Below are 14719 nucleotides of genomic sequence, written 5' to 3'. Positions count from 1 at the left end.
CCATTCTTTTAAAATATGCTTAATCTTAACTTGCATGCTCAATTTACTAACACACTCTGCTCCAATATCCAATGCTGGATAGATTGAAAAAAGCAGTAGCAACATTTAACATAATAAGGGCAAATATGTGGTTTCCTTAAACATATCTGAGAGCAGAAGTTCTTTAAAAGTATACCAGAATCCCTATTTACATTTAAGGATAACCATGTTGGAGGTTATCCTTACTAATAGAATCAAGTTCTCTCATCTTATCCTTACCAGAAACTGGAAGACAGAAAGAAGACATGTTCAAACTAGAAAGCTGCTGATGTGATACAGTTAAATTATAAATTATTTTGGCCTTCAGGTGACCTTATGTATTGCATAGATTAGGAGCACAGAAAACCAAGCTATTTTACAGTAGGTTAGCTTACATCCGTAGTATGAAATCTGTCTGGTGTTCTGATTTCATACCTACCTGTCTCTTTCACTGTTCTTTTTGTGTGCAAATCAATATAGCAGAATGCAACAGCCAACGAACTATCTCAAATGTGTGATCAAATTAATAGCTCTGTTTCAGAACTATACTGTATCTTGTTTACCAAAGTGATAGTCTACAGAAATCCAATTGACCACTACACAGCAGCAAAGAGATGCCAAAATGTTAACTCTTTGCTGCCACATACTGTTTGTCCAGATCTTTGCAGTCAATAGATGCTTTCCTTCCTTCTGATAGTGATAGATAGATCTATCTATCCATAAGGAGGTTTGTTCAATTCCCTCGTTTTATTAGTTGAATTTGCTTTTATTTTTGAGACAGAAATCAAGACTTATGTTTTAATAAAAGCCGCTAAAAGCTCCTGAGTCAGCCGCTATGTTCTCTTTCTGTGCATGTACAACACAAGAAAAAAACTTCAAGCAACTGGCATTTTGGTCTAAAATTCAAATGCTCCAATTAATAACTCTATATTTAGAACTTCTTATACCTGCATATTGCCAGACAGAATTTTATTTTGCTGGCAAGAATAGAAATTGTGGGGGGGAGAGGGGAGTCTTTTTGAGTTGGGCAAAATATGTACCTAATAGCTTGAATATTATTTCCCCTTGGAATAAAATCAGAAAGCTCTGATTAAGGTATCATGGATAGGGAAAGGGAGGTGTGTGTTTAGTAGCTTGCTGCTAAAAATAGTGGGTATTATTGTAAGAATGAAAGTGTGACTAGAAACGGAATGTAAAATGTTAGAGAGAAAATTGCAGTAATAAATTAATAGTGCTGATGATAATCCAGGTCTATTTTGAGAAACATTTTATTATAATTACCTTCTCTTTGCTGTGCAAAGTCTAGCATGGTTTTATTTGACTAATTTGCCTACTAATAACTCTATGGTTTCTGATATCTTCTTTCCATCTTTTCCTCTCTTACTTTTTTACCACAAACCATTTTAAATAAAGCATTAGGGAATTGTAGTTTGTAATACAGGTAGTCCTCAACTTATGTCCACCATTGAGCCCAAAATTTATTTTGTTAAGTGAGTTTTGCCTCAACCTTTCTTGCCACAGTTGTTAAGTGAATCACTGTAGGTTGTAAGTTAATAAACAGTTGTTAATAAACAGTTTGTTAAGTGAACCTGGCGTCCCCATTGACTTTGCTCATCAGAAGGTTGCAAAAAGGGATCACATAATCTTGGGACACAGCAACAGTCGTAAATATAAACCAATTGCCAAGCATCTGAATTTTGATCAGATGATCATAAGGATGCTGCAAAGATCATAATTGTGAAAAACGGTCTAAGTCAAATTTTTTCAGTGCCATTGTAACTTCGAACAGTCACTAAACGAACTGTTGTAAGTTGAGGACTACTTGTACCTCCTGTCCTCCTCCTTTGACTCTTCTAGATTGCCCGAATGATCAAAAGACCAATGTTTAGCTGAGCATGATCCTGCTCTCTAGCATCTTGTCTAGATTTAAATATATATTAAATTTTGCAACCGAGTTCAGCCGAACCTGTTTACCGTGTGATTTTAGACTTCCTGTGTCAGCACAGAATAGATAAGATTGAGGAGATGGAGCTGAAGCAATATTGTAACCCCTGAAGACAGTTTATGTTTCCCAGGATTCAGAAAGCAGCTGTCATATTTCATCCGAGTCAAATCGAAGTGGGAAATACAGGATCTTAGTTGCTCCCGTGATACATTTAATAGGTGGATGCTTTCTTGTTGTAATTTGATGGAGGTTGTTCGTTTAGAATGTAGCAGTGAGAAAATGAGATCCTGCAAAGGAAACTGTGACAGCTCAGTTCTGTGATTTCCCTAGAGCAATATACGGTAACTTGGAAGTTTAGTTTATGAACCTACTATTACTAAGTAAATAGCTACAGGTTGTAGAAATATCAGGCTGGCTAAAGTAGATGATGGTAGTAATCATGAAACAGAGGAAATATCAGTGATGCCAAATACAAGATTCACATTGGGATGACAGTCCTGTTCCTTACCAAAAGTGAATAATAGAAGTTAATATCAGCTAGGTATTCCCCACCGAAATAATGCATGCATGCCATAGAGACACTATCCTGTACCAGAATGGGACTTTTTGTCTCATACCTTTGGCCACCACTCCTTCTCCTCCAGGGTTCCTCCCTTGGGCGATTCTCCACTGACTATTCTCCTTGGCTGACACGCCTCCATCAGGGTGAAATGCTCCCAGTTCGGCCTGGATCGCCCGATCCGGTAGCCATGGTGGCAGGTGGTTCAGAGAACCGGTAGCAAAAATCCCTGCCCCCACCCCCATGCCCAGCTGAGCCGTGCAATCATCAGAGGCTTTTTTTTTTTAAAGCATTTTTTTCTACAACCTCTTTGGCCGAAAAAATGCTTTTAAAAGTTTTTTTAAAAAGCCTCTGATGATTGCGCAGCTCAGCTGGGATTGTCAGAGGCTTTTAAAGGCTTTTTTTTTTACAACCTCTTCAACCGAAGAGGTTGTAAAATAAATGTTTGTAAAAGAAATAAAAGCCTCTCACGATCAGGCAACTCAGCTGGGATCGTCAGAGGCTTTTAAAAGCATTTTTTTTACAACCTCTTCGGCTGAAGAGGTTGTAGAAAAAAAATGCTTTTAAAAGTAAAAAAAAAAGCCTCTGACGATCTGGCAACTCAGCTGGGATTATCAGAGGCTTTTTTTTACCTTTTAAAAGCATTTTTTTAACAACGTCTTTGGCCGAAGAGGTTGTAGAAAAAATGCTTTTAAAAATTAAAAAAAAGCCTCTGATGATGGCGCAGCTCAACTGGGCATGGGGGGGGCAGGGATTTTTGGTACTGGTTCTCCGAACCACCCGCCACCATCGCTACCGGATCAGGCGATCCGGTCCGAACCGAGAGCATTTCACCCCTGCTTATATACATCAATACACACACACATACATATACACCCCGAGGGGTGTTAGGGGTGTCTTACTCCCACAGTGTTTTTTTTCCAGAGAGTAAGTCATCTGTGTATCAAGTTTGGTTGAAATTGCTCAAGGTGTTCCTGAGTTATGCTGGAACATACACACTCACACACAAACACACACACACACACACACATCCTTTTTATCCTTTTTTAAAAAATAAAATAAAATGTTTATCCTGATTTCCTTCAGTTGAGAGTGCAATAAGAACCAAAATATCACAGATGCCCAAATGTCATTTACTGTATTCTCCTTCCTCCTAACTCACATTCCTTCAAAGTAAGGCAATGTTTCTTCTCAGTTTGAATTGACTTAATGATGTCATATTTAGCCATCCTGATTGATCTGGCTTTATTGTACCATTATAACCAATCCTATTTGCTGAAATACAATATCGCCAAGCCAATTAATATCAAGGGCTGAAAACTCTACCCAAAATCTAAAAATGGTTGTCATATAAATTGGTTTGATAGAATTATTTTCTCAGACACTTAGTGTTTTAGTGATACCTTTTCCCAAGGAACAGACTAGCCAGGAGGAAATAGGTCTGGCTATTAAAAAGAAAAATTAATATGAGGGGAGGGTGAGGGGAGTCGGTATGTGACTTCCAAGAAATATTTTGGGTGCCTCAAATTTTGGGTGCCTCCAATCTGTACCTTTGTGGAAAAACTGACAAAATATATTAAATACAGGCTGAATTTTTAACTCCAGTCAGAGATGTACGTATCATGTGTTGATAGCTGGTGATTGGCTGTTGTTTCCTTCTGTTGCTAAACCCTTGGCTCCTAAGTTATCAAGTACTTAGGAGCTGAGGGCTTGGCAGCATGAAGAAACAACAGCAATCGCCAGACATCAACACACCAATCAGCCAGTAGGAAGGCACCACATAAATATGACTCACAGGATAGCCCAAAGCACATATTCCAGTAGAGAGAAGTTATCTGAAGATGGCTCCAGCATGAGTCCAAAAGCTCGGAAGAGTAAATCTCTGGTCCCAGTGACTGATCCAGATTCAATCTTGCAACATTATCTTTGGACATGTATATTTGCCTTCATTCGTAAACTAATTTGGAATAATTTATTGAATACTATTACATTCCTCCTGTGTTTTTGTTACAAAGCAGTGTGAGATTGCTTGGCTTTCTTTGATTTCGGTTTTTTTCCCCCCTTTTACATTTCTTTTTCTTTTTTTATCAAAGGGGAAAAAATAAAATCAAAGAATGAATGCCAACCAATCCTTTATGCTGCTTTGCACTGCAGCATGTGTGAGCAATCTTTTCCATCCAAGACCGTTTACATGCATCTTATTATAAGCAGAATGGACAATACAGCTCTTTCTTGTTGTTCCCTGCTGGTAGCAGAAACAACTGTGCATATATTATATTTGTAGATTTTTTTTTCTCTTTTGTGAAGAATAAATAACAGTGCAGCCAAACTGAATAACAGTTGAGCTTGGAAGAACCATCAATATTTTAAACTGGAAACAATTGTGTTTTTTTTTAAAGCCAGTGTTATCTTTCAATACAGTCTGACTGATAAGGTCTAGAGCAAAATAATGCCTTCAACTGTGTTTCCAAAACACAGAGTAGAAATATTTTCTAAATATGTTGGGTGCCATTTAATTTGGTGAACTATGGTACATCCAAATGTTTACTTGTTGACAGCCAAATATTCATGCCACTAACGATTTTCTGGGATGATCAAATGGGAATAGGTATCTTATGATGCCAAGCAAATATTTGGTATTTGTGGTGGCTATTAAAAACCAAAAACCAAAAACAAATTACTTTTTTTCCTGTGGTAAAGATAGTCTGGATCCAAGTGAGAAGATTATGACTAATTTGATTGAAAACAGTGACTCTTGGTTAAGTCAAGTCTAACTGGTTTTGATGTGATTAACTATTATTAACACCTATCATCATCATCAATGCTGACAGACATTCAGTCATGGCCGACTGTCCGCCACTCTATGGATCACCACTCTCCATGCCCCTCTGTCTTGCACTGCCTCCTTCAGATCCGCCATGGTCATCTCAGTGTCATCTTTTACAGTGTCTAGGCAGCGGGTGCTTCAGTGGCCCCTTTTCCTTTTTTACACCTGCATTCATGCAAATAAATTGTAAAATGCAGACTGTCACTCTGAGAGAGGTTCAGGGCAGCAGCTGAGTAACTTTACGGTTTTTTCTCATGCCCTGAAATAAAATTTGTGGTGTAGAATATTTCAAATAGGAATTATTGTATCCTCTCTGAATGTAGAGTTATTTTCATAAGTACTTGAGAGTGACTGTTGTGAAGATTTTGTCCTTTTTTTTCCTTTTTGATTGCTATTGCTCTCAAAAATGTTCTTTCTATTTTTCAGGGATAGAGCTCTGCCCTCCTAACCAACGTTTCATGATCACAATGATAGCAAGCTTTGTAGCAATGGCAGGACAGTTCCTGATGCCAGGGTTGGCTGCCCTCTGCAAGGACTGGCAAATTCTCCAAGCCGTGATCATCTGCCCTTTCCTGCTGATGTTACTGTACTGGTTGTAAGTATCTGCGATTCTTTACTTTCAGAAGGGGTTCATTAGTAACAGGCGAATGTTTGGAGCCAAATGCTATGAGAGAAATGAGGTGTTTGATCATAAATTTCCATGACACCAGAGGTGGTATTCAGCAGGTTCTGACCAGTTCTGGAGAACCGGTAGTGGAAATTTTGAGTAGTTCGGAGAACCGGTAAATACCACCTCTGACTGGCCCCTCCCCCATCTATTCTCTGCCTCCTGACTCCCAGCTGATCGGGAGGAAATGGGGATTTTTCAGTAACCTTCCCCTGGAGTGGGGTGGGAATGGAGATTTTACAGTATCCTTCCCCTGCTACGCCCACCAAGCCACATCCACAGAACCAGTAGTAAAAAATTTTGAATACCACCACTGCATGACACTCTTTATATGGAAACTGAGCGAAATAGTGGGAGGAGCAAGTGCCATCTTTTTTCCTCCACCATTTATCTTCCAGCTGTGGTCTTTAAATCACAGGCAAAGTTAAACTAATGAGACAACAGAGACAGGAACCATATTTCTATCAACCATATTTTTATGGTTTACCTCAATAACAGTAGATCACAACAGGATAATACTTTAATGTATGGTAAGTACATGTGTAGTACCTGTTTCTCTACTTAATTTTTAGTAGATTTTTTTTATTTAGTTTCTATTTAGTATTTATTTAATATTTTTATTTAGTATCTTTTTTCTTTATGCATCTTGGATTTGGGTTAATTTAGCTACCTGATAATATTTATTACTCATAGTTCAATTAAAAAAAGAAAACAAAATACATCCAGACAGAAAAAGAAGATGCTATTAAAAACTTTTTTTAAAAATAAAGGCTAGCGACCCTTTAAGAATCTTCACTAACACATTCTCCCTCTTTGAAGTATTTTCCCAGAATCTCTTCGCTGGCTGATGGCCACACAGCAGTTTGAAGCTGCAAAGAAGCTCATCCTTCGTCTGACTCACAGGAATAGGATGAGCACGGAGTGTGATATTAAGGGAGTGATGACTGGTAAGTGAAGCTATGGGAAGTGGACAGTGAAAGTACACAAAGATGGTTTTATAGATTGTGGATTAAAAATTGCAATTTTGCTTTGGGAAAAAAATTGGTTACCAAACTCGTGCTATTTTCCTTCAGATTATTTAACCAACAAAATGGTGAAAAGAATTATTTGGTTCACAGGAGAAATTTTTGCCCTTCAGTTAAGTTCCATATCTAAATATGAGGTAAATTCATTTCATTTCAACTCAATTCAATTCAAATTTCATTCATACTAAGAACTAAATTATTTTGGAATAACAGGTAGTCCTTGATTTATGACCACATTGGAGTCCAAAATTTCTGTTGGTAAGCGAGACAGATGTTAATTTTGCCCCATTTTATGACCTTTCTTGCTACACTTGTTAAGGGAATCACTGCAGTTGTTAATTTATTAAGACATTTGTTAAGTGAATCTGGCTTCCCCATTGACTTTGCTTGTCAGAAGGTCGCAAAAGGTGATCACTTGACCCTGGGACACTGCAACTGTCATAAATATGAGTCAGTTGCCAAGCGTCTGAATTTTGATCATGTGACCATAGGGATGCTGCAATGGTTGTAAATGTGAAAAATAGTCATAAATCACTTTTTCAATGCTGCGGTAACTTTGAACGGTCACTAAATAAACTGTTGTAAGTAGAGGACTACCTATAATCCTCTAAATGAGCTGTGTACATTACTTCCAAGAAAGAACAATCAACAGCTTCACAGGTCTAAAGGCTTAAACTATCTATGCACACAACATTAGCAGAGATATACCACTATCTTACCTCTTGCAAGTTTTGTTTAGCTAATATTAGAAAACAGGACACATCTGTTTCTGTAGTTGTACCAAATAAATTTGTGTTCTTTTTCATCTCTGTCTCCCTCTCTCTCCTTTTTGTTCTTATCACAACACTTTTTTTTTCTTTAAACTATCTCAAAAGTCCATATGTTAAGTGCTTTCCTGTGTGCACATGAGTTTGTCAAGGACAAATATGTCAAGAAAGCACATTTTCACAATAGATTTTACAGAAAATGTCTCTCATTCTTCCTAAGTTAATTAAATGTACTGAGAGAACAACCATTAGGAAAAAGTATCTTAGAAAGCCAGAAAGAGACAAGAGAACAAACAAACTAGGAATATCATTTTGTGGCAATGGGTTCTTTGCTCAAGATGGTGGCCAAGGAATGCTGACCTCAAAATATTTGGACAACTGCAGATGGTAACTTTGTTCATTTTTGCACAGCAGAATTTTAGAAATCATTGACTATAATGTTCATTTATCCCAGAAAGTTACTTCGTCTCTGATTATCCAAACTGAAATGTGTATAGCAGATTCAAGAATTACAATAGAAGAAGCATCATCTTGTCCAAACCTCCCTATCAATATACTTTAGTTTCCTTCCCACCAAATGCCATATGTATCTCAGCTTGATATTTTGTTCCGTACTGTGAAATATAGAACAGCACTTGTCACTTAAATGACCTTGTTCTCTATTGTAATTTGACCCTTGTGTTCCCTTTAATTCACATTTTGTGTGCTGCCTTGAACTGGATTTTGGGAGAAGTATGCTTCTGAATCAGGTGACCAGCTGGATGTCTATAAAAGCGAATTTGTAGCCACATTACCATTGGCTGCTTTAGAATAAAAAGTAAATACACAATGGACTCTCCTAAATGTAATAGGTAGAGTGATTTGTGCTGTGCTCTGATACAGTGTATTTGGATTATCTATTTGAACCAATAAGGAGATATCAGTTTCAATAGCAAATGTATACCGTATAGCAAGGTTGGGGAACTAAGGTACTTCTATTACCTGTGGACTTCAACTCCCAGCATGGCTGGCTCAGGAATTCTGGGAATTGAAGTCCACAAATCAGAAACGGGTCATAGTTCCACACTTCTGCCCTAGAACATCTCTGTGTTATCCTTATTTATTACATGCATATAATGCCCTTTTTTACGCAGCAAAAGTGACATTTATGATGTTCCAGATGATCTGACATCTGAATGCTGGAACTGCTGTGTTTTGCTCCTTCTTTTTGTGCCATATCCGTTATCGGACATTGGCAATCATGTTGGCGATCCTATTTTTATCAACAGCTGTACGAAGAAGTGCTGCTGAGTTTTATCCAAACCAGTCCCTTAGATTTTGAAGCCATGATGTTCTTCTTCTGCCTGGACCTCATTTGCCTTCAATCTTTCCCCGAAGGTTTAAGTGCAGTATGGTGTATTTTTCCAGGTGTTTTACTCCAGAGATGAAAATTCACAAGTTTTTATATATTTTTCTGGATATACAAATGATCCGTGGAGCTAGATCTATTTTTCAATACGACTGTTTTCTTAGCCTTTGTTATTGCAGTCATAAATTAAGAAAGTTGCAGCAGTATAGATAACATTTAAATAACTAGCTATGTTAAATCCAGTCCATGACTTTGCAGTTTCCTGGATGATTGTCTATCGGCCTTTTGTTAGCTGAAGCTTGTATGCTGGCCTTGCAGGTCTGTTTTATCAGGCTTGCTACCTATGAGAGTCCTGACTCTATAAAAGCCATTCTTCCACTTCTATCCATTATTGCAAAAATGGGCCTCCTACAGAGCCTTTGTTTCTGTTTGTATGTGTGTAGCACAACCTGGCTTGAACTGCCAATATTCAGTGCTTTGTTTTTTTCTGGAAAACAGAAGGAAAATAGGTGTATTGAGTACATGTTTGATTTCCATTTTTACTTTATTTGTGAAAAAGGACGCAAAATTTTTCCTCAAGTACACTCCGAGAGACCTGTGCAGTGTATACACATACTCCGTTAGTCTTTAAATAGTAAAACTCTGCAGAAGGGAGATAAGGATGATCCCTTCTTGTAAATGAGCTTGGTTGCCTGGAAGTCAGCCTAGTTTATGCATGCATGAATGTTCTATACTTTTGAGGACAATAGTTTATCTGAACTGGAGGGTCATGGCTCCTAGGAAAGAAAATCCTTTACACGGATGTGGTTTATTTAGGGAAACACACTGCTTTTAATGTTCTTTTGCTAGACTGTGACTTAGACTAAGAGAATGCTGTTTTTGTTTCCTGATATTGTCAGTCAAACCGTGCTTCCTTTACCTGTTTGATTGGCTCCTTCTCACAGGCCACAGGTGGTTGCCCACAGCTCTGTCAGGAAGTGAAGAAAAGGACAGCATGTCATGGAGCTCTAATGGCTTTGTTGCCAGAGAGTGCCAGATGGGGGATATGGGAAGCAGCCAAGCTGGAGGTAATGTATGAGCAGGCTGCCAGACACAGAAGTTCCATACAACTAACTCATGGAGAAGCAGAGACTGGGATTAGCACACTCATACGATTAGTTCATGGATGAGCTACAGATTGCTCTTCAAATCAAATATTTGAATGCATACTTCCATTTTAAAATACACGTGTGGAAAAGGGAATTCAGTGGGAAATATAGTTACATGATACTGTTCTTTGTATATTCGAGATAAAGCTGTAGTGGAATCTTTCTTGTGTCACATTAATTTCATGTGTGGAAAGCTGGGTTGCTTTCAGTTTGAAGACTTAATGATGGATATTTCGTGTCCAACTGCCAATCTCATGGCATAGATGTCAGGCGCAAATGAGACAGACTTACGACCACAATTGAGCCCAAAATTTCTGTTGAGAATAGAATAGAATAGAATTGAATTGAATTGAATTGAATTGAATTGAATTGAATTGAATTGAATTGAATTGAATTGAATTGAATTGAATTCTTTATTGGCCAAGTGTGATTGGACACACAAGGAATTTGTCTTTGGTGCGTATGCTCTCGGTGTACATAAAAAAAAGATACATTCATCAAGAATAAAAAGATACAACACTTAGTGATAATCAAGGTAACTAATAAACTATCAAATCGTACTAGTGAACAAATAAAAACAATATAAATTGAAAGCTACAAGCGACATGGTTATAGTAATAAATGGGAAGAGATAGATACTAGTAAGGAAGAGAAGAGAAGGATAATAGTAATACAGTTTTAGTAAATTATTTGACAGTGTTGTGGGAATTAGTTGTTAAGCAGAGTGATGGCATTTGGGGAAAAACTGTCCTTGTCTCTAGTTGTTCTGGTATGTAGTGCCCTATAGCGTTGTTTTGAGGGTAGAAGTTGAAACAATTTATGTCCAGGATGTGAGGGGTCTGTAGACGTTTTCACAGCCCTCTTTTTATTATGCAATAGTAGATTTAGCCCTAAAACAGCAACAGTGTGACCTCTATGAGCAAATTGCCTAATTCAGATATACCTCAAACATTCAGGAGAGGGCTTAGAAAAGGTTCTAATTTAAGCGATTTCTGGCTACATTTCTTTACCATTGGCTGGAATCTCTCTCTCTTTAGTGTGGTTTCCAAGTTGTTATTTACAACAACGATGTGATGCTAGCATCTACATAAAATTGCTGGTCACATTTTATTATTTATTGTGACAGAGGTATTATAGAACTTCCTGCCTGCTAGATTTTATAGTGCTTGTTTGTTCATATGTATATATGTATATGTATATATATATATATATATATATATGTATATATATATATATATATATATATATATATATATATATATATGAAAAGAATGCAGGTACCTTTTGGAAGAAGTCATTATGTTGTTTGTGCATTGATTAGATGATGGATTTTGCCATGTTTGTTTTATATCCCACCTTTATTATTATTATTTTTACAAATAACTCTAGGTGGTATCCAACACGCCTTCCTCCTCCTGTTTTCCCCATAACCTCAACCCTTTGAGGTGAGTTGGGCTGAGAGTGAGTGACTGGCTCAAAGACACTCAGGGCCAAGGCAGGTCTTGAACTCATGGTCTCTTGCTTTCTAGCCTGGTGCTCAACCACTAGTCCAAACTGGCTCTCTATAATGTTTTTGCCAGCAACCTCTTGATAAGCCTAATCAGAAAATCATCAATGTCCAACCCCTCTGAAAATAAAATTACAGATCCTTGTTCCTTTTCACAAAAACTTCTGTGAAGGACTATCACACTGAAAACCTACAGGTAACCTAACAGGTATTTCAGTTTTTTCAAGTATATATATCCATAAACATAGGGTTTTTTTTTTTGAAAAACCAAGAAAAACCAGTTCTGCAATGGCCTTCTGTCTGATTGTTTTGTTGACTCAACCCTATCTTATCTGTGCTATCTAAGAAAGTCAGTAATGTTTACAAGAAGATGAATTGAAAAATCTTTTTTTCTCTTTTGGTCTTTTCTTGATGTTATATGGGATTTCCTGTGCTTGAGAGATGTTTCACTAATTCAAGGATTCTTGAACTTTACAAAAATTACAAAGATTCAAGGGAATGGGGAAATAAGTCTACGCGCATGCCAAAGCAATTACCAATATCTTTATTTCACTTGTGTTTATGGCTTGGTCATAGAAGTTTTAAAGCTAAGCAGAAGTCTTCTTAAAACTGATATTTTTATTTAAAAAAATCAAAGGGAAAACCATTTTTCTATATAGGGTCAGACTAACAATGATAAAATAGAAAAAAGATGTGAAATTATTCAGTTAGAACTAGGCAAAATGAATTAGATATGAAAAAAGCATACTAGAATAATAAATGGAAAAATCCTGTTTCAAAATATAAAATATCAAGAAGGTTTTATCTCCCTCTTCTTCTATTGTTTGAGAACATGGCTTGGTGGACACTGAAATCTAATTGTCTGTTAGTGCTTTTATGGTTCCTGTGCTAATTCAGGTGGTTATTGATCTGTACTTTCAAGATAAGAGCCATGGTGGCAATATTACAGGCTAATTCTGCCAAATGCCTGACTGGCTTAAGCTTGACTCAGCCTTCCATTCTTCCGAGGTCAGTAAAATGAGGACCCAGATTGTTGGGGGCAATATGCTGACTCTGTAAACAGCTTATAGAGGGCTGTAAAGCACTGTGAAGCAGTGTATATAAGTGCTATTATTGCTATTGCTGCTTCCTGGTACAAAAGTTGAATCTCTTTGTATTCTTGGTTGTGAAAGGAGAGAAAGGAAGGAATTATCAACTCCCAATAAGTAGATCCAAATAATTCTTCTACACAGTTTCCCCCCCCCCATCACAGTCTCAGAGTATTGTGTTATTCGGTTATTCCTTCCTGTATTCAATGAATATTAATTCCAGCTTGAATGGACACATTAATATCAGGTAGTTCAACACAGTGACTATATAGTATGTAGGAACATAGCCTTGCAAATAAAACTTAGAAGAAATGCTAAACCTCAGAACATTTTCAGTAGTTCAACGGTTCTCGTCTTCAAATAAGCAACAAATACATATTTTTTAAAAACCCATCTCCCTACTCTGCCTGGTCAACTGCTGGCATTTCTAATTTGCCAAAGGCAGTGAGGTAATTGACTGTCTTTATAAGCTTGCCCCAGTTCTAAATCCGTGTCCATTTCAAAACATTTTTGTGGCTTCATTCATTTTTAACAGGGTTAACAACTCTCTGAAGACAAGATAGAATATTTAATCCAAGGATGGGCAGAACAGAAGGGAATAACAGATAGATTCTACATTGCCAAAACTTATACCAAGTTGAAATAAGAAATCAGGAGTAACATTTTTGTGAGCATATGAGATCTATTCCTTTCTGGTAATCGAGCTAAATGACTGGGTTAAGAATTCTTTAATTTTATCTTCTCCCAGCTGCGGTTGTGGAAATCACAACATAATCTTGAAATTTATGCCTCATTAATCTAATCGTAAAACTCTTCAAGTGATAGCTCAAAAAGAAAACGGGAATAGGTTCAATTAATTCTTAATTCAGAAATGAGATCAAGATTAGAGGAGGCATATTACTTTCTTTTTTCTAATGCAAGGTTCCCAAACCTCAGAAACCATGGCTTGTGTGGTTTAAACACAATTCACTGTCTAACGGAACCTTGGGAAAAAAGGAGACAAGGAGCTTTAATTAGAACGTCCTTCTTTCCACTGGGTTGATCTGCCTCGTTCCCAAATGCCTACCTTTTAAATAATAAAATGTTGTTTTTATTTCAGAACTAGAGAAAGAGCTTGCCAGGAGACCAAAAAAAGTCTGCATTGTTAAAGTGGTGGGAACAAGAAACCTGTGGAAAAACATTGTTGTGCTCTGCATCAATTCGTAAGTATGAACGTGCCTCCCAGAAGGATTATCAAGAGCATCTCCGTAGGCAATGAGGAAAATAGGGGAAATGTTTTACCTATTAGCACCAGAAACTCCTGTAGCTTGGATGTTAGACTTTTGATTTGGAGTTGGAAGGTTGATTTTGGAGACAGGTTGCCCCCAGCATAATATTTTTATGTAAGGCATCTATTTATCTAAATAGTGAGGATGTTAAAAGTTCTTTAGGACCCATATTAGGAATGATTGCATACGCATATTCATCGTTTGGTGACCATGGCATTAAATGTTCTACCAACATGCCTGATGCAGATCTCATATCACTCAGCGGTACCTCAAATACAGTCTTTTTTAAACCATCAAACTGCCTGAGTTGTTTGAACAAGGGGTGTCTATGGAGATATCAACACACTGTGACAAGTCCCTGATTTCAGGAATTATCCAAATATTTGTTGCTCTTTTGATTGTGTTAACTGATGCGCTAATCTAATGTAAATTGTTCATTGTGGGAAAGACAAACTGTGAACTATGAAATGAAATAAAATTCTGCACCATCTAATTGTACATGACTTCTTGTTAGCCTTTAGATTCTGCAGTTCTTTGCTAGAGTAGAAAAAT

General features: G+C 37.2%; 1 protein-coding gene across 2 annotated transcripts in view; it reads left to right on the top strand.

The window, feature by feature from the left end:
* SLC22A23 (solute carrier family 22 member 23) overlaps positions 1-14719 on the top strand; it is a 98634-nt gene that overhangs the window by 65574 nt on the left and 18341 nt on the right. The window contains exons 4-7 of one of the 2 annotated variants that reach the window (XM_034429078.3): positions 5776-5944; positions 6836-6963; positions 10101-10223; positions 13999-14101. In XM_034429078.3, coding sequence (XP_034284969.1) covers positions 5776-5944; positions 6836-6963; positions 10101-10223; positions 13999-14101 — 523 coding nt within the window. The remainder of the gene's footprint in view (positions 1-5775; positions 5945-6835; positions 6964-10100; positions 10224-13998; positions 14102-14719) is intronic. The other variant, XM_034429079.3, reaches the window with a different exon arrangement.

This window comes from Pantherophis guttatus, chromosome 3, assembly GCF_059756535.1.
Source record: "Pantherophis guttatus breed Tessera chromosome 3, ASM5975653v1, whole genome shotgun sequence".
NCBI lineage: Eukaryota > Metazoa > Chordata > Lepidosauria > Squamata > Colubridae > Pantherophis > Pantherophis guttatus.
Note: the sequence above shows the minus strand (reverse complement) of the source record. Positions and strands in the feature narration are given on the sequence as shown.